Source organism: Canis aureus, chromosome 13, assembly GCF_053574225.1.
Source record: "Canis aureus isolate CA01 chromosome 13, VMU_Caureus_v.1.0, whole genome shotgun sequence".
Taxonomy (NCBI): domain Eukaryota; kingdom Metazoa; phylum Chordata; class Mammalia; order Carnivora; family Canidae; genus Canis; species Canis aureus.
Window position 1 is genome coordinate 61,353,885 of NC_135623.1, and position 21,073 is coordinate 61,374,957.

At 33.1% G+C, this 21,073-nt stretch overlaps 1 protein-coding gene across 3 annotated transcripts in view; it reads left to right on the plus strand.

The window, feature by feature from the left end:
- The window catches only part of GRIA2 (glutamate ionotropic receptor AMPA type subunit 2), a 150,023-nt gene that overhangs the window by 125,274 nt on the left and 3,676 nt on the right, over positions 1-21,073 (plus strand). For all 3 annotated transcript variants that reach the window (XM_077846498.1, XM_077846499.1, XM_077846497.1), the window contains one exon: positions 21,064-21,073. This exon is cut by the window's right edge and continues 238 nt beyond it. In XM_077846498.1, the coding sequence (XP_077702624.1) occupies positions 21,064-21,073 (10 nt within the window). The remainder of the gene's footprint in view (positions 1-21,063) is intronic.

A 21,073-nucleotide genomic window follows, 5' to 3' on the forward strand; every position in this document is an offset into this window, starting at 1 on the left:
AAAATCAAGAGTCAGTTGCTTAACTAACTGAGCCACCCAGGGACCCCTAAATTATCTTTTAAAAGGCTACAAACTTAAAAAAAAAATAAAAAGAAAAAAGAAAAGGCTACAAACTTTTTTCAATTCTTCTGTGGCCTAAATACATCTACTTATATTTACATATAAAACCTTTCATTTGGGATCCCTGGGTGGCTCAGCGGTTTAGCATCTGCCTTCGGCCCAGGGCATGATCCTGGAGTCCCGGGATCGAATCCCACATAGGGCTCCCTGCATGGAGCCTGCTTCTCTCTCTCTCTCTCTCTGTCTCTGTCTCTCATGAATAACTAAATAAAATCTTAAAAAAAAAAACTTTGATTAAAAAATGTTTACAAATAAAATGTTTAAACTATTATAACAACTTTCCTATGGAAATATATTAAATACTATTTCATTAAAGTTACATTTTGCTTCACTTATTGCCTATATTTAGTGATAAAATAGCATAATTTCTTTATTGATATTTTTATAGAACAGATTTTGCTGATTTGTGGTAGCTTTTTATACTTATTTCATTACATCTAAGTAATGACTTCTTATCACAGTTTCCAATGTATCCTCTATTTCTGTGTAGGTTGAAATATGTATATATATTTATATGTGTGTGTATATATGTATATACATATATATACTTCTAGCTTTCTAGGTATGAATATATATGCTTCTAGCTTTCTATATATTAATATATTTACATATGCATATCTTTCAATATTTTAGAAATGAAATGGGTATAGCCATATGTATATATGTAGCTACTAATATCAAACTAGACCTTTATAGACCTTTCACTCATGTTTAAATATTTAAATGTTTTCTTAAATAATAAGTGCTAAATAAAAGCTGAATGTGAATAAATTAGCAATAAGCACTATATGAATTTGTTGTAGGTCACTTATGGCATGGTTGGTCATATTACTAGAGATTTTTCTTCCTAAATTTCTTGGGGGAACCTGATTACTACTTAACCATCTGCATAGCTGACAGCTCTGCATGTTTAAAGTTTCTCTAGATGATCCAGAACAACTTGAAATCATTTCTTCTCTGGTTGTCAGACTGTTATTGTTATTTTTTTTCCTGATATTTACATTGTTCTCACCATTACACAAAACCTCTGAGAACAGCGTTGCATTCACAAAGACTTTAAGAATACCCTTAGTCTAAGCTGCTGAGAAAGTTTGTGTTCTTTCATTTCAACTAAATTTAACTGGTTTAACAGTGTAAGAAAGGTCAAAATGTTAGGAGACTTTGTTAATGTTTCCTTTAAAAATTAGTGTCCGATTTAAAGATCTTTAAGTATAGTCAGTAGTTCCCAAATTTGTAGGAATATAAATAAATTTATGAGACCATATTGAACCATGTTTTCTATGATCAAAGTGCTATGGAAGGAAAAATAAGAATATGTCTATTTCCTGAATTATGATTATTGTGCAAAGCTGTAGCTTCTTCCAGAGTAATTATATTATTTTGCCATCTCCTCTTTCCATGGCAATACTCAGCAAATTTAGTGTGTACTCCATGTGATCACTTCATGTGGAGACCACCCTTGTCATACAGAGGGGATCTTAAGAGTTCATATTATTCACTAGAAGAATAATTTTACTCTAATCAAATTACAGAGGCTTTCTTTACTGTCCATATTAAAAGAAAATGCTCCTTTCTCACTACCATCCAATCATGAGGACAGTTATTCTGGCAGAAAAGGTTCAAACAGTGGAGAAATTTCAAAATTAATCTCTCATCTCAACACATACCCAAATTCCTTAAACAGGAATGCTTCAGAGAAGATCAATATCAGTATAAACCTATAGAGGTAACTTGAACATGATGATGTCATGTTCAACTCACTTTATTTTTGTGGTTAAGTAAAAGAATCATTGTTTAATAAAAGAACTTGTGTGGTATTCATACTAGTTTCCATAGTAATTAATTAATCATATTTATTTAGTATACTTTAATAATTATACTTATTTATACTTATTTAATTTAATTATACTTATAGTTTTGTAGAGAAGAGAAGTGGAATTGTGCAATCATTTAAATATATTGGAATCAAAATCTGAACTAAATATAAATATTGTTAATAAAATTTTGAGAGCCGTTTAATTAGACATTTGATATTTGAAGGAAAACTTGATACTTAAATAATGTACAATGCATGTTTCCAGCATATAATATTGCTCCAGATCAAATTGAGTGATTACCAAAAACAAGTTGCTAATTAGGTGGCTGCTTATTTTCACAGGGAAATTAGTTTAGAAATAAAATGACAATTGGAAAAAACAAATGTTGTCACACTCCTACAAAAAATGTTATTTAAGATTTAATTTAAAGAAATAGAGAAAGGGTCAAGAGAGTGATGTCACCAAGATGGTGAAATTGGAAGCCCCAGACCCTCCTTTTCCCCACCCTAGACACTGCCTCAACACAACACTGACCAGTTTTCTTTGTAAGAAATACAAAAAAAGTTAAGGGGCTTCTGTGAACCGAGTATCAAACCAACCATGTCAAACTCTGTAAGAAAATTCATGACATTCACCATAATTGGGAGGAAGTGCCTGTTCTTGGCTTTTCCCGGGGGGAGAGAAAGGGAAGACTGGACTGTATGTCCATATTCTGACTTTTTAGAGGAACTGGTTTCTGTGTTGCATGATTCGAAACACTGACAAAAAGAGGACCCAGTTGAGAACTGCTGAGAACAAAGGCAAAGGTTTGGGCTAGCACATATTCACCCTAGATCATCTCCTCCAGGTCAGTGTGGAAAATGGCGAAGAGCTTTCAACTTCCAGCTTCCCTTTGGGGAGAAAAAAAGTTGGAGTGTGAGGGTAATGCTTTGGCTTTTTGCGGGGAGAGTGACTGCCCAAGGGACTGGTTTCTGCCTTTCTGTCTCAGAGCACTGATGGGTCCTGGGATATTCTAGACATCTTGGGGCTGCTGAAAACAAAAGAGAACTGAACGTCTTGCTGCTGCTTCAGAGGATTTGTGGTACAGCAAACCGAAGCGAATACAGTTTGGTAACCATGCCCTTGGAAGAAGGAAGAGAAGAGTGGAACATGCATCCAATGTTCTAGACTTTTGGTAAAGTACCCAAGGGACTGGTATTTGTCTTGCCTGAGTTGGAGTGCTAATGGGAACAGCACTCTATAAGCCTAGGGCCTCAATGACAATAAAGATCTGAGTGGTTATGCCAGCTCCAGAGAACCAGCAGTACTGCATACAGATACCAAAAAGAGCAAGAGATTCTAAGCTTCTGAAAAAGGATACTGACAAATTGCTCTAATTGAAAATTTACACACACAAGTCCAAAGACTGCACATCCACAGAAAAGGTTTGAGAAGCCTTCAGAATATTACCCAGGATAATTGGTGAAGAAGTTTCTCTATACAAATTAATCCATAAAGACTGGAGAGGTGGCTATTCTTAAAAATGCATGATCCCAAAACAAAGTTAAAAGGCACATGAAAAACACAAATAAATATGGCTCAATCAAAGGAAAAAAATAATCACCAGAAAGTGACACTAAAAGAAAATAGAAGTATGTGAATTATCTGACAATACCAAATAACTGTCACATAGATGCTCAAAGAGCTCAGGAAAAATGATGCATGAACAAACTGAGAATTTCAACAAAAAGAAGATATCTTTAAAAATATATTTTGGAAATGAAGAATACAGTGTCTGAATTGAAAAATTCATTATATGGATTCAATATCATACTTGACCAAACAGAAGGAAAAACCAGGAAATGTAAGACAAGGCATTTGAAATTATGCAAATAGAAGCAACAAGAAAAAAAATAAGGAAAATTAGTGAAGAAAGCCTAACGGGCTTTTGAAAGGACTAATATACACATTATGGGAGGCACAAAAAGAGGAGAGAGAGAGAGAGGCAGAAAGCTTATTTAAGGCAATAATGGTCCCAAACTTCCCAAATCTGGGGGAGGAAATAAGTTCATGAAACACAAGGAATTCTGAGAAGGAGGACCCAAAAAAGTGTACACTGAGAAACATAATAAATTGTCAAATGTCAAATACAAAGAATTCTGAAAACAGAAAGAGAAATGTGACTTGTCACATACATGAGTATCCATAAAACTACTAGTAGGTTTATCAGCAGAAACTTTGTAGGTCAAAGGGAGTGAAATGATATATTCAAAAAGCTGGGAAAAGAAAGAAAACTGCCAACCAAGAACACTATATCTGACAAAACTGTCCTTCAAAAATGAAAGAGAAATAAAGACTTTCTCAGGTAAATAAAAGTTGAGAGAGATCATCAACACTAAACAGCCTTACAAAAATATTAAAGGGAATCCTTTAAGTTGAAAGGATGCTAGACATCAACACAAAGGCATATGAAAGTACAGCATTCATTGATAAAAGTACATAATATAGACTAACAAAGAATAGCATAGTACTATAATAGTGTTGTCTAAGTCTTTTAATTCTGGCATAGAGATTAAAATATAAAAGTATAAAAATAACTATATGGAATATGTTAACTGATACTTAATATAAAAAGATTAATTTGACATCGATAATATAAATTAGGAGTGGAGGAGTAGAAAGAGTATTTATATGCAATTGAAGTGAAATTCTTAGAAGCCTAAAATCATTTTTATGGTTATAAAATGTTTTATATAACTTCCAAGGTAACTATAAAGAAACAACCTATAGAAGTTACACAAAGAAGTAAGAAAGTAATCAGTGTGTCATTGCAAAAAATAATAATAATAATAATTTAAATACAAAGAAAGATGGCAAGAGAGGAAAAGATGAATAAAAATGTTACAGAGTGGACAGAAAACAATTCACAAAATAGTAGGGTAACCTATCAGTAACTTTAAATGTAAATGGATGAAACTCTCCGATCAGAAGATATAGGGTAGGATACCAAAAGGAGCAAGAAATTATAAGCTCACTGGAGAATTCTACCAAACATTTAAAGAAGAATTAATTATAATATTTTTCAAATTCTTCCAAAAAAATAGAAGGAGAGGGAACGGTTCTGAACTCCTTTTATGAGGCCAGCATTACCCTGATACCAAGTCAGAAAAAGATACTGAAAGGAAAGAAAACTAGAGGACAATATCCCTAAAAATATAGATTCAAAAATTCTCAGCAAAATACCAGTAAGCCAAACTCAACAGCACATTAAAAGGATTATAGATGACCATGACTAAGGGGAGTTATCCCTGAGATGCAAGGATTTTCAGTCTATGAAAATTAATCGATGTGATAACACCACAATTACAGAAAGAATAAAAATCTCATGATCATCACAATAGATGCAGAAAAAGCACTGGACAAAATTGAACGCCCTTCCATGATAAAAATAATCAACTAAGAAGAGAAATAAATTACCTCAACAGGGATGTCTATGTGGCTCCGTGGTTGAGCCTCTGCCTTCGGCTCACAGTGTGATCCCAGGGTCCCGGGATCGAGTCCCCTGCTGGGATCCCTGCATGGAGACTGTTTCTCCCTCTGCTTATGTCTCTGCCTCTGTGTGTGTGTGTGTGTCTCTCATGAATAAATAAATAAAATATTCTTTAAAAAAATTACCTCAACATAATAAAGTCCACATTTGAAACCCATAGCTGACATCATACCCAGTGATGAAACTGAAATCTTTCTTCTAAATCAGGAATAAGACAAGGATGCCCCTTTATTACCACTTTTATTTGGCATAGTATAAGAAATCCTAGCTAGACCAGTTAGGTAAGAAAAAGAAGTAATCCAAATTGGAAAAGAAATGATCTCTTTTCAGAGATCACGTATTCTAATATGTAGAAAACTCAAAGTATTCCACCAACCCCACCTCTCCCAAAAACTGTTACAACTAATAAACTCAGCAAAGTTGCAAGATGAAACCTTCAAAAACCAGTTGCATTTCTACATATAACAATGAACCATCTGAAAAGGGAATTAAGAAAACAATCTCCTTTACAACAGCATCAAAAAGAATAGAATACTTAAAAATGAATTAATCCAAGAAGGCAAAAAAAAAAAAAAATTATTCACTGAAAACTCCAAAGATTGCTGTAAGAAATTAAACAAGACACAAATAAGTGGGAAGAAGTCTTTGTTCATGGATTGAAAGATTTAATATTGTTGAATGTGTATGCTACTCCGTGATTCAAAGATTAATTACAATCCCTATCAAAATCCCAAAGTCATTTTTTGCAGAAATAGAAAAAAAATCCTAAAATTCATATAGAATCATAAAGAGTAAGAAATAGTTAAACCAATCAAGAGAAACAGAAACAAGCCTTACACTCCTTGACTTTAAAACATATTAGAAATTTATGGTGTTGGCCTAAAGATGGGTTTATCAACCAACAGGACAGAATAGAGAACCCAGAAGTAAACCTATGCATATATGGTTAAGTGATTTTTGACAAGGATCCAAGACTGCATAATACGGAAAGGACAATCTCCTCAGGAAATGGTGTTGGGGTATCTGGATACGCACATACAAAGAAATGAAATTGGTCTCAGACCATATGCAAAAATCAACCTCAAAACTGATTAAACATTGAAATGTAAGATCTGAAACTATATAGCTTTTTATAAGAAAACATAGGAGATAAGCTTCACGACTTTGGTCTTTGCAAAGATTTGTCGGATGGCACCAAAAGCACAGGCAACAAAATGAAATGTAGACCAGTAGACACATCAAATTAAAAAGCTTTTGTACTGCAAAAGAATCAACAGCATGAAAAGGCTTCTATGGAACTGAAGAAAATATTGCAAATCATGTATCTGATAAAGTGTTCAAATCCAAAGTATATAAGGGACTTGTACCACCTGGTAGCAAAAATCCTACTAACCTCATTAAAAATTTAGCAAAGAGCATAAATATTTCTCCGAAAAAGACTTACAAATGGTCAATGGTATATGAAAAGATACTCAACACCATTAACCATCAGGGGAAAAAAAAAATCAAAACCATAATGAGGTATTGCCTCACGCCAGTTAGGAGGGCCACTAGAAAAAAAAAATAAAAATAAAAATTGTTGAAGACATTTGGAAGTTGAAACCCTTGTGTATTGTTGGTGGGAATGCAAAATGATGCAGCCCTGATGGGAACCAATAAGCAGTTTTGTTAAAAAGTTAAAAATAGAACTACCACATGATCTAACAATTTCACTTTTGGGTTACTTATTCAAATGAATTGAAATCAGTATCCCAAAGAGATATTTTCACTACCATGTGCATTACAACATCATTCACAATGGCCAAGAAGCAGAAACAAACTAAGTGTCCATTGATGGATATTTGGATAAAGAAAGTGTGGTATATTACTCAGTGGAATGTTATTGTCTTTAAAAAAATAAGGAATCCCGTCATATGCTGCAAAATGGATGAACCATGATGTTATGCTAAGTGAAATAAGCCAGTTATAGAAGGACAAGTACTGTATGACTATATTTGTGTATCGAAACAGTCAAACTCATTGAAGCAGAAAGTAAAAATGCTATCATGGCTGGAAGGAGGGGGAAATAGAAAGTTGCTGTTCAGTAGATATAGTTTCAGTCATGCAAGATGAAAAAGTTCTAAAAACCTTCTGGACAATAATAAGCATGTAGTTAATACCATACTGTATACTTACATGTTTGTTAAGGGTAGATTTCATGTCATGTGCTATTTTTTTTACCACAATAAATTAAAAAAAAAAAAAACAACTGCCCCATATAACACATAGAAAAAGAAAAACGAACAAAAAATACGGAAAGGACCTATCTTATTATGAGGTGTTTTGTAATTTAAAAATTTAGATTTATCTCCTCAAATCTTATGGTTGATGTTGCTTCTTACAAAATAGTGACTAGAAAGCAAAAAAAAAAATTAGCAGATTAGTATTAAAATAAAACAAAATTAGAGTCAGGCATGAATATTTATACATTTTTATTTATACTTTTTCAATATTAAGTATACCAATCATGAGGTATATATACACATAAATGCATAGAAATTTTAATGTGGTTAGTATAATATAGTATATATTTAATATGTATAATAAAGTATATCTTAAGGTGGCTAGTATATTCACATATATATGAAGTTACTTATATATATATGTAGTCATTGTCCTGTATTTTTTGCTCCAACTAGCTTTCTTGCTAGTCCTTTATTCTTGACATGGCAAAAGAAGGGAGTCTTATGCTAAATGCTTTTATATGGAAAACAATACCTTAATGATGAAATAACTTTGAACTTTTTGTCTGAAAATATTTGTATCACTATCTTCAAAATGTTTGTTGCAAGATATAATAAATTCCATATTTGGTTAGTAGTGTGATAGTGGAAGGTAAGAAAGAGAAAATACTATAGTCTTTGATCTACTAAAGGGATTAATAGTTATAAGCCAAGGGACCCAATGTGTATATGTTAATGGTATTTTCATGGGCACTCTGAATATTGCTACCCTTTCTCCTTTGCTACCATTTTCTTGTTTTACTTCCCCTGAGTGCCAAGGGTTTTTTTGTTTGTTTGTTTGTTTGTTTGCTTATTTAAAAATGAAATTCAGTCATTTTCTTTTTTTTAATGAAGTTTAAAATTTTAATTCCAGTGTAGTTAATGTACAGTGTTATATTAATTTCAGGTGTACAGCATAGTGATTCAACAATTTTTTAAGACGATTCAACAAATCTATACATTACTCCATGCTCATCATGAGAAGTGTATTTTTTCATCCCCATCTCCTTTTCCACCCATCCCTCCACCCACCACCCTTCTGGTAACCATTAATTTCTTCTCTATAGTTAAGAATATGTTTCTTGGATTCTCTCTCTCTCTCCTTTTCCTCTGGTCATTTTTGTTTCTTAAATTCCACAAATGAATGAAATCATATGATATATATCTTTCTCTGACTGATTTCATTCAATATTATAATCTCTAGCTCCATCTGTGACTAGGAAATGGCAAGATTTCATTCTTTTTATGGGTAAATAATACTCCATTATACACACACACACACCCCACATCTTTATCTATTCATCTATTGATGGACATTTGGGCTGCTTCCATATCCTGCCTATTGTAAATAATGTTGTTATAAACATAGGGGTGCATGTATCCCTTTGAATTAGTGTTTTTGTATTTTGGAAGTAAATACCCAGTAGTGTGATTACTGGATCATACTGTAGTTGTATTTTTAACTTTTTGAGGAATCTCCATATACTTCTCCAGAGTGGCTGCACCAATTTGCGTTCCCACCAACAGTGCAAGAGTGTTCTTCTTTCTCCACATTCTTGCCAACACCTGTTGTTTCTTGTTTTGTTGATTTTAGCCATTCAAGCAGGTGTGAGGTGATATCTTTGATTTGCATTTCCCTGGTTATAAGTGATGTTGAGCATTCTTCATGTGTCTGTTGGCCATCTGTGTCTTCTTTGGGGAAGTGTCTGTTCATGTCTTCTGCTCATTTTTTAATTATTGAGAGTATGAAAAGTAAAACAAAACAAAATACAAAAGCAGTAAGAGGGATGCCTCTGTGGCTCAGTGGCTGAGCATCTGCCTTTGGCTCAGGTTGTGATCCTGGGGTCCTGGGATCGAGTCCTACATCAAGCTCCCCAGGAGGTGCCTGCTTCTCCCTTTGCCTATGTCTCTGCCTCTCTCTCTGTCTTTCATGAATAAATAAATTAAAAATCTTTAAAATAACAACAACAAAAGCAAAAACAGTAAGTATAAATATTTCTGTAAAATTGGCCAAGTTATTCATAAAATAAAAGGATATAAAATATAACACTATATAACTAAAACATTGTAGATGGGGGGAGAGGAGTAAAGAATGGGTTCACACTTAAGCAACCATCCTTTTTTCAATTAAAATTTCTTAAATAAAATTAATAAAAGAAATTTAGTCCTTGTATTGGGACTTCCTTATTTTCTTTGTGTAACCTCGGGATACAGAAACACCAACGTGAAACCTGACAGTGGGACGTGTAGAAATACTTGCTTATTTGCTGAAGTAATGGTATGTTAAGGAATACAGTGCACATAGTATAGTAGTTTTTCTGAAAAGAACTATGCTCCCCAGAAAATTTGTTCATGCATAATGAAAAAGAATATCACAGTCTTTTAAATTATAATTAGCTAGTCAGCAGAAAACAATTTGCCCATAATTGAATACATCTTTTAATTGCTTAAAAAAAGGCTATACTTAAAATTCCCTCTTCCTGTAGATGCCATGTTGAGATTGGATAAAGAAGTGCAATTAAAGTGTTTTAGAAACAAGCTCTCACATTACAGATAAATTTCCTTTTACTACCTGGTGATCTCAGATAGCGTCAGCATTTTCATCTTTAAACATAGGGCTTAGGTCATAAATTACCTCTCAAATTCTGTTCATATTTGAAATATCATGACATTTATGAAGTTAATCATGCAAACTATTATTGACTGTGTCTTACCGATGTTAACTTACCACTTAGCATTAAATTTCATTTTGTTAGTTTTTATTGTTATACTTTTTAGAAAGTTCTTTGAACCTAAAACTTGCTTCCTAAGTGTTTTCATTCATTGGTCCTATTCTGACTTTTGTAATTGCTTTCTTTTTCATGTGACACATGAATCAAATATTTAAGATAACTACCATCTCTTCCATAAATTTTCTCATTATCTAGCCTAAGAATTCGGAATTCCCTCCGCCATTCTTTATTAAACTATATTTTCAAGCCCTTTATTCTGGTCTCTATATCTTTTGAATGTAGCTTTTTCAGTAGTATTCTAAAAGTGCATTATCCAGATGTAGGATGTGACTTGGTCTAATTCTAAAGGATCTTAGCCAGAATCTGAAAATTCAGATTTCAGGCCAGTTTCATCTTGAACACTTGTGTTCTTCAGATAACAGAGTGTTTACATGAAAGAAAAAGGGGAAAGAGTGTTTTTACTAGAGAAAGTACTCTCCAGGTACTATAGCCACACCATCTGCTACCCCATCCTTGTCTGTTTCACTCACATTTCCATTTTGACCCTCAAGGTATTTGAAATTACACCTGTTATCTAGACTCTATAATTCCATGTAAAACCTTCAAGTTTGTTAGTGTTTGTGGCAACTGCATTATATTAATAGATTTTCCTAGAAATGTTTACTGAAAACCTGGGTGATTTTAAGATCAATTGCAGTAAGCCTCATGTATTCCCTTTTTTGAATAGGCAGTTGATGGCCAGATTTTGCATTCTTCCCTGTTGAATTTCACCTTGATTTTAGGCCTATTTGCCCAAGTCCATAAAGTTGAAATATTGAGTCTGTCATCTATCATAAAAACATCTGTAACTTTGAAACCTTTGTTATTTTTGTCTTTATCCAAATTAACTGAAACACTGAACTGAGTGGGACTATGTATGGGATCAGTGATACAAGTTTCCCTTCAGCTCAGTATTTGCATGTTAATAAATAATAACCAATACTCTTTGAGTGTGATTGATATTTTAATCATAGCCCTCCTAATTCTAAAAACTCTAACTTTCCCTGTAATCAACAAAAATAACATGAGATATTTTGTCAAATATGCTGATGAGGCCCAAGATATTCTTTGTTCAAATAAACCTAAACTAGGTCAATTGAGTAACCCATTAAAAAGGAAAAGATCTGATTATAGGGGATCACTTGCTCTTCCTCTTGCATTATCAATTCACACATATAGGTAGGTAATATATGAGACAACTAGTAGTATACTTCAGGAATCATACCACTTAGCCATCTTAAGGAAATGACATGGAAATACCAATTACATTTTAAAATTTAAAGATAGGCACTTGGGTGGCTTAATTGGTTGAGCATCTGACTTGATTGTGGTTCAGGTCATGATCTCAGGGTTGTGAGACATAGCTCTGCATTGAGCTCTGTGTTGAGTATGGAGCCTGCTTAAGATTCTATTCCTCACTCTCCTTCTGCCCCTACCCACCATCCCCACTTGGTCTAGCTCTCCAAAAAATAAATAAAAATTAAAAAACATCTAAAAAATATCGCTTTCTATGCAGAAAATTCTCAAAAGCATATGATTCTATTAATAATATATTAATTAAGCTGACTATTTTTCATATTTGAAAGTAATTTCAAAATGCCAAAGTGCACTCTGAGATATAACTTAGCTTTATTTTTTGGTTGATTAAAATGCTACAACAGATCAAATCTACTTAAAACTCAGCTTACTTATCAATAAATTATACAATAATATTTAACTGAATTGACCTAATTTTTACAATATTATCAAGTGACTTTTTCTTCTTAGTAGAACATTACTTACCTAAACACTATGCTTGAGTATTTTTATGGTTTAATGTATAAACATATGTATTGAAGATTTGGATATCCAGATCTTTTTCCTGGTTCTTCTAAGGAATAACTAACTCTGCTAACATAGACAAGTTATTTAATCTTCCTGAGTCTTGCTACTGAAATAAAGGGCTTGGAATATAGTAAATGGTTTTTAAGGTCCATTCTAGTGCTAATCTTTCAAAAACTTTAAGCTGTTAATATCCTTTTAGTTATATTTTTTCATAAATACCATTTTAATTTTCAAGAAGCTGAGAAATTGCTAGAAATCTAGCTTAATGTGAATCTTGTTAAAATGTTTGGAGAATTGGTTTTACTTAAAAATGAGAGACTAATTATGGAGTACCTGGCTTGCTCAGTTGAAAGAGCATGTGACTATTGGTCTCTAGGGTCATGAGTTTGAGCATCAACATGTTGGGTATAGAGATTATAAATAAATAAATAAATAAATAAATAAATGACTAATTTTGTAGAAAAATTCTAACAAAAATCAATAAATCAAATCATACTTCTATAAAATATTTAACTATAATCCTTTAAGAATAGCTAATTTTTGCATTTTCATAAAAGAAAAACATGCTATGAGATATCATATATAATGCTGATAATTACCCCATACACCTGATTTTAAGGATTCAAAGGATATTTCCCACTGACTTGTTTCATGACTTCACAGAATTGACAATTTGAATATAAACTTTTCTTTTCAATCCTAAAAGTCATACTGTTAAAACATCAAATTTTAATGAATCTAAGTGAGCAAAAGAATGTCTACGAAAATATCTTATTAACTATGTTCAAATGATTCCTATTAACATTTTACATGAAGAAAATGGTGTAGTTTTTGATCATCTAAAAGAAAATCAATATATGAGCAAAAACGCATCTTTTTTTCTCTCTTTTTTTTGGCTAAATGAGTCAGAAGAGGTACATTGATGGGATTAAACTCCCTGAAAATCTATATTGATACAACTCGACTTCTTGGTTTTCCCATTTATTTGCACTGTGGAAGTCCATTTCTGCAACTGTATTTTTTCCATTAGGGAAAATAATGAGCTTCCTTTTAAACTTAAAAAAAAAAAAAAAAGCCTTAAAAGTAAATAGTCTTTTATTTTTATCCACGTAAGGTGATAAACTTTTATTAGCAAAACTTATTTCAAAAGACTCAGAAGAGCTCTAGGAATCTTATTACACTTAATGATTATACCTGAAATACCGAACATATTTTAGGTTTCTCTGGTTTCTTTTATCCCCCCCCCTTTCATTTTCTGTGTTTCTGTTGTATTGGCAAGTAAAGTGAAGAAGTAGTATCAAAATATGAAATAGGGGCCAAGTTTCAAAGCACTTTTGAGTTTTATTATGTTGTTTTTATTTATGTTTTGCTCCATGTTCTCAGCTCATAACCTTAAGAATGAATTTGTATTTGGAATATAAATACAGTGTTTTCTTGATATACATGCTATGAGACTCCCAGGAATAAGTCCATATAAAATGAACTTATATTTTAGGTATTTTACTTTCTTACAAATAATCTAAATCAAATACTTTTTAAGTATGTTGAAGAAATAAATTATATTCTAAGTCATAATTTTCATTAATGGGATTTCTACTGGGGGAATCTCCATTAAAACAAAACCACTTTCAGTGCTGAACACAGCCATGAAAGTAGATTTGGCTCTGATATTTCCCAATATAATTCCATTCTTCAAGTTTTTCCTCTTCCAGTGTTGGAGGAAGAGCTGTGCCATTTTCTGTAATGCTAAAATCTCTGCCTGGCCTTTGACAACATCTCTTTCTAATTATCAAAGACGTTGCTCTAAAATGTATACCCTAATTAGTTTTTAGCCTTTCCATCTCCCTAGTCTTCCATCCATGTTCAGATGGGCTGTAATTTTGAAAAGTCTGTCTTGTGGCAGTGCTCTCCTTTATCTTCAATTTCTCTTCTTCCTCCCGTTGAGCTAATAAATCCATAAATTTGTTTCCCAGAGCCTTTTTTTCCCCCAGGACTAGCCATTTTCTCCTTCCTTCTTTCAAATCTGGTCTCCTTAAGAACTCTGAAAATTGCTTTCCTCAAAGGATCACTAATGCCTTCTGACCAAATTGAAATGTTTTGTGTGTATTTTCATGCTTTGTAAAAAGCATGTATTTGTACCAATTCTTTTGATACCCATTCCTCCCTTAATTTGTGAAACTCCAGTACTTTCTCACATTTTCTCTTATTTCTCTAACCATTCTCCTTTGTCCTTAATAAGGCTGCATGCTTTTTTCCTCCTACGACTTGTTTTGTAATAATTTCACAAAAACTATTTTATAACCTTTACCTTTAAACACCATTCACATTTAATATATATAGTTAGGGCAACTATTGAAGGATAAAGCTTTAAAAGTCAATTTTACTTTAGCTTCAATCGAAGAAATGGTGGGATGGAAAGACTTCAAATGATGCATGATACAGAGAGACAAGGAGCACTCAATTTAAAATTCAAAGATTCCCTTGATTCAATTTTACTACATGTTGTTTATGTTGGAAATTACATCTAAGTGATGGACAACAAATTCAGTCTATATGCAGGGTGACTCTACTATTAAAACTTAAAACTCCTGTGTATGCTAGTGAATTTTTAAAATTCTAATCTCAAATAAGTGACTGCCACTCAGAAAACATACAAGTATTTTTTTGTAAGGTTGCAGATTTAACAGGAAAGAATAAGACCTGTCTGAAATTCTTTTTTGCCTGCCAACTCTAGTGGTTTCCAGGAACAGTTTGAATTTTGGCTGCCACCTGTAATGAAGCAATGAGCCATCCTATGAGTTCCATATAAAGGGTAAAATTCTAAAATGAAGGGCAATTATCTTTTGTCCCAGTTGCAAATTCTTATAGAATGCCAACCAAATGGACTAGGAAATAAGTTATTTCCAATTTGACATTCTAATTTATTTATTTATTTTTTAGTAATCTTTACACCCAACATAGGCTCGAACTCAGGACCCCATGATCAAGATTCACATGCTCTTCTGACTAAGGCACTTACATTCTAAAATATGTATTCAGTACATATATTGAGTAGGTATTTTGATATTTTATAGAAGTTAATGGATAAATGAGATTTTTAAAAAAGTAAACAGGGCAGCCCAGGTGGCTCAGCGGTTTAGCGCCGCCTTCAGCCCAGGGCCTGATCCTGGAGACCCAGGGTCAAGTCCCGTGTCGGGCTCCCTGCATGGAGCCTGCTTCTCCCTCTGCCTGTGTCTCTGCCTCTCTCTCTCTCTCTCTCTCATGAATAAATAAATAAGTAATCTTTAAAAAAGGTAAATGGTGTAAGAATTAATAGACTAGTAAAGAATGTCTGCAATGCAGGACCCATACTTCCTACTAATTCTTGAGTAAATGTATATGTTGCAGAAGGATAATAACCATTTCCTTTAAAAAGTCATTTTTTTTCCTAAGGTGGAAATAGGCTTAATTAGCTGTCTTAAAAATTAATGCTTATATTATTATATATAGAGAAGAAAGAAAACTAAATTAAAATGACTATTGGCTTCTTTCACACACAAAAAAAGGAAGGCATCTTCTCTTTAGATATAATTATATCTGGTCTGTTTAGATTTTTTAAAAGATTTTATTTATTTATTTATTTGATAGAGAGAGAGAGAGAGAGAGAGAGAAATTATGAGCAGGGGGAGGGGCAGAGGGAGAGGAGAGAGGGACTCTCAAGCAGCCTCCTCACTGAGCATGGTGCCCAGTGAAGGGTTCGATCTCTCGACCCTGAGGTCATGACCTGAGATGAAATCCAAAGTCTGATGCTCAACCGACTGAGCCACCCAGGTGCTCCTAGTCTGCTTAGTTTTTATGGACCTTTTCCCCAACAACACTAGATAGTGACCATATTTTCTAAGTAGATATTACAATTTCAAATGGTAATTTTTGTGAAATATTAGTGAAATCAATATACCTATTACTAATATTAAACCATAGAAAGAGATTTGAAGAGCCATGTTCAATGAGCCTTGGATCCTTAAGAAACACAAGGTAGCTGTATCATTTGTCTCCTCTTAACAAGTCATTGCTATCTCCTCGTCAAAATATGATGGCAGATGCCATCCTGAAGAAATCCATTTCACTTTATCATACTCCCTCAAAGTACAATTGTCCTTGATTTAACTTTAAACTTCAAAAGTGCAGTCTTTCTTGGCTTAGCTATAGTTGAGATTTTTAAAATATCTATATATTGGGGGCATTTAAATCTGGTGAGAAGCAGTACTTAGATTTGGGAGAGAGGTGGAAAGGGAGTTATCATCATCCCTAATAGAGGCTTAGATGGCCCTGGGAGATTAGAAACCAATACCAGTCCTTCATTTTTCTCCTTCATTGCATCATTCTCTTCTCTCGGGACCAGTATTACAAATTATAGGACAATGTATGGTTTATTTAAAAAGTCAGTATGATTTGCCCGTGTTCTTTCTTCTACTGCACTAAAACATGCTCAAATTTATTTTTTAAAAGATTTTATTTATTTATTCATGAGAGACACAGAGAGAGAGAGGCAGACACATAGGCAGAGGGAGAGGCAGGCTCCCAGCAAGAAGCCCAATGTGAGACATAATCCCAGGATCCTGGGATCACAACCTGAGCCAAAGGTAGATGCTCAACCACTGAGCCACCCAGACGTCCCAAACATGCTCAAATTTAGACATTGCTCAGGGGGGTAGTGATCATCATTGCCATCATTGCTCATCTTTAAAGCCCACGCACTTAAAAAAATAAATAAATAAAAAATAAAATAAAATCCACACACTGAGGCTAATTGAGTCAATTTAATCCATATTTGACCTACATTTTTCAGATAATTGCCAAATTTTCTGGATGCTTTTGCTATAGAATTATGTCTGTAATGTAAATTGCTTGGATACAGAATTTTAATAGGGAACACTATTTATATATATTACTTTAGTTGACCACATGGGATTTTATTAATTTGAAAGAAAATCCCCATTTTTCTTTTTAGTCTACCATAAATATATTCTAAGAAATGAGTTATCAAGAGGCTGTAGTGGTTAGGAAGATTGTAGTGTGCTCTCCAGTGTATCAGATAACCCATTAACTCATAAATTAGGCCAAACTAAACATTGTCACCTAAACTAACCTGGCAATAAAAATAACTATAGTTTCTCATGCAGGCTCTCTGATGGGAAGCCTAGGGAGAGTTTCCTTTTGCCTCTGGATTGCTTTTCTGCTGGTTTCTTTTTCAGTTGTTGTGGATTTGGATTTCTAAACATCATCTATTTACTTATTTAGTTCAGACTAATAATTTTCCTGAAGTTGTCAATAAAAATTATACACAGTTTCTCTGAGCTGTCTTTCAGAAAAATATCTAGTCAGATTGTTTCTATTCTTTTTTTTTGAAGGCAGCTAGAAAGTTCAAATCAAAAGTCTTGAATGAAGCTTTCAACAAAACAGTATTAAATTGTTCATGAATTACCCTCCTTGTGTACCTTGGCCAAATCTGTTCAAATAAATGGTTTTTGAACAGATTTGGTTATGAAAACATGCCATTAACCTTGTTAAGGAAGTAAACAGTAAACTAATAACTGGAAGACAAATGAATGAACCCATTGGGAAAAATGTACGTATCTTCCAAAAATTCTGACCTATGAGAAAAATTACTTTTCATTTTATGTAGTATCAATCAACAGATACTTTATAATGTATAGATATATTAAATTATAGATTTTTTTATTGATCTGCCATTATATCATAAAATCCTACTCAGTTAAAAAATATGCCATGTTATAATACATGTGAAGCCTAATCACAAAAAGTGACTGATTTAACTTAGTAGAACTTACATGTCTAGATTGCTGTATCAGAAGTTGTATATTTTCTAAATGATTCAAAACTACAAACACAGAGATTGAGTAGTTCTGTCAAAACATTATAATTAGGGGCGTCTGGGTGGTTCAGTCGGTTGACATCCTATACTTTGTTCCCACTTTGGTCATGATCTCGGGGTAGCGAGACTGAGCCCCACGAAGGGCTTCATGTTTGGTGTGGAGTCTGCCTGAGGTTCTCTCTTTTTGCTCCTTCTCCTCCCCCTACTCACACCTCCCTCTCTGTCTCTCAAATAAACAAATCTTTTTAAAAAAAAATCCCACCAGAGCTATATTTTTTTTTCAGATTGCATTTTAAAATCCCCTACTGTTTAGAAATAATATTTTATTCATATATTGAAAAATATCTTTAAACTAACTGGAAAGATTTTATGAGTGAAACAGGAAATTTTTATTCACTCAATGAATATTATTTTTTACATATTTCAAGTCATTTAAATTGTCCCTTCAAAAATTTCATCTTTAAAAACAAAAAAGGCAGTCTTTTAAATATAGAGAACAAACTCATGGTTACCAGAGGGGAAGTAGGTGATGGGATGGGTAAAATAGCTGAAGGCGGTAAGAGTATACTTATCATGCATGACATGATGAACACTGAGTAATGTATAGAATTGTTGAATCACTATATTATATACCTGGAAGTAATTTAAAACTGTATGTTAATTATCCCCGCAGGGAGCCTGCTTCTCTCTCTGCCTATGTCTCTGCCTCTTTCTCTCTGTCTCTCATGAATAAAGAAATAAACTCTTAAAAATTTTTTTCTATTTTTTCTTTTACATCATTGTTAAGTTTTAGATATTCCCTGAAGGGCATACCTATTTATGAAGCATTTAATGAAATATATTTATGTCTCAAAATTGGCATTTCAAACTTGGAATAATTAATATTTAATGAGTGATTTGATACAATTATTCTATAATTTGATTTTGAGTTCTTCTTTATCAGCATATGATTTTTTCCAAAACATTATAATATTACCTATTTTTGTGGAAATTCATGTTACAAAAAGATCTTGAGGTTTAATGAGATTGCATGATATATAGTCGAATTCAACTAATGCAGCATCTTTTGATTTGATAGAGACTATGAAGAGAAAATATAGGAGAAAAAATTGTATAAATAACTTCTAAAATAGGCAAAGATACAGATAAAGCAAAGATGGTCTTCTTCTTTCTAACCAATTCCCAGGGTATTCAGTTAGCGTACATTAATTATGAATCTTTTATGTGCAAGATGCACTAGACACCATGAGGGTTATGAAGATAAAATTTCCCTCGTTGGGGACTGATGGAGTTTTCACTGTCATTGATGCACTCACTACAGAAACAAAGCATGATTTGTCAGGTAATTAAGTTTTAGATATATTTTCTCAAGAAAGGGCAGTGTTTAGAAATAGAAACAGATATAAGAATGGTTTAGAACATTATTGGATAATAAAATATTATTAATAAGTAAGGAACTCATGTAAGTTTAGGGTGAAGTATTTTTTGGGAGGACATCTCACAGCAGAGACCACTGGGCCGATATGGTCCATGGGCTGTCACTATATAGCAGTCCCTATTTGGATGGAGATAGTGAAGAGGTGCAACCAATGTCCGAGCACCTCTCACTGTAACCTGAATTATAAACTTCAGCAATATAAGCCTGCCTCATACTTTATTTACACTTGTCTCTGGATTTTCACCAAAATAGAGTACCTACATATGTGTGTTTGTTTATATTTATATATGTACACATACACACACCCATATGCATATGTATATGCATATGTATATATCTGCTCTAATTTCTAGGGCAGTATTTTAAACAAATTTGGATTTACATTATGTTTGCTTAGAATGAATTGATTTATCCTTGCTTCTAAGATAAAGATTATATATTTTTTAAATTCTTTAGAGTAAAAAACACAGAGCCCCCAAAATCTCATGAATCTAAAAGTAAGTTTTCAATTTCAAGTTTCCATTTCAAACCGCCTATATTACATTAATGAAAGAGGTTATTCAGAGTCCCCTTCCCAAGAGGGATTAAAGTCAGTTGAGAAAATTGTGAATAGAAAATAAGCAGATACTCAAATGGTATGACTTTCCAACTCTGCTCAGCTTTCTTTTTGACTCTGATAAGGTATTAAGTAACTCCTTTGATGTCTGTCTTTGCTTTTGAGTCAATTAATTTTAAGATAAATATTCCCTCTAGTATACTGCTGCAATTCACCATTCTTTCTTCCATATCTGTCACTCATAAGAATATTTTCTCCACTATATAGTGTAGTAAGCAGTCTTTTAGCACTTAAATATTCAAAACCAAATTTTCTGACTTATTAAAGAAAATCTTTCATGACCAAAGGATACTTCTTTGAAAAATCAGTGTTACTCTGGAAGCATTTGAGTGAAATCTAGCAGAGGCTTCAGCATTATTTTTTATTCCTGAGATGACCGGCATTACATTAGGATCTTATCACGTATGTGCCTGACCAATAATCATTACACAGACTCCTCTTCTGCCACTAATTAAGGATTGATGATTTAAGATTTTAGCAGTGAGGGTATACTTTTGCTTGTCTCTTAACTTGAATTATTCCTAGAAGTAGTTAAGTGTAATTTTCAACTTATCTTGGAGCAGGAGTATTTCAGATTATTTCTTGGTCATGTAGTAATTTGTTTCCAGCTACAATGTGTCATGACAAAACGACCTCTGAGGTCCTTATAAAGGGAATAAGTTTTTTTTTTTTTAAGATGGAGACTTATCCGTATTCTATGCACCATCTATGATGATTTTGAAAAATACTGTTTTTCCTCTGTGTTTTGTTAAAAAAAGAACTTTTTAGGACCATCTCTTAACTCTACCTGGCATCCCTTACTATTTCTACAGAGATCTAAAA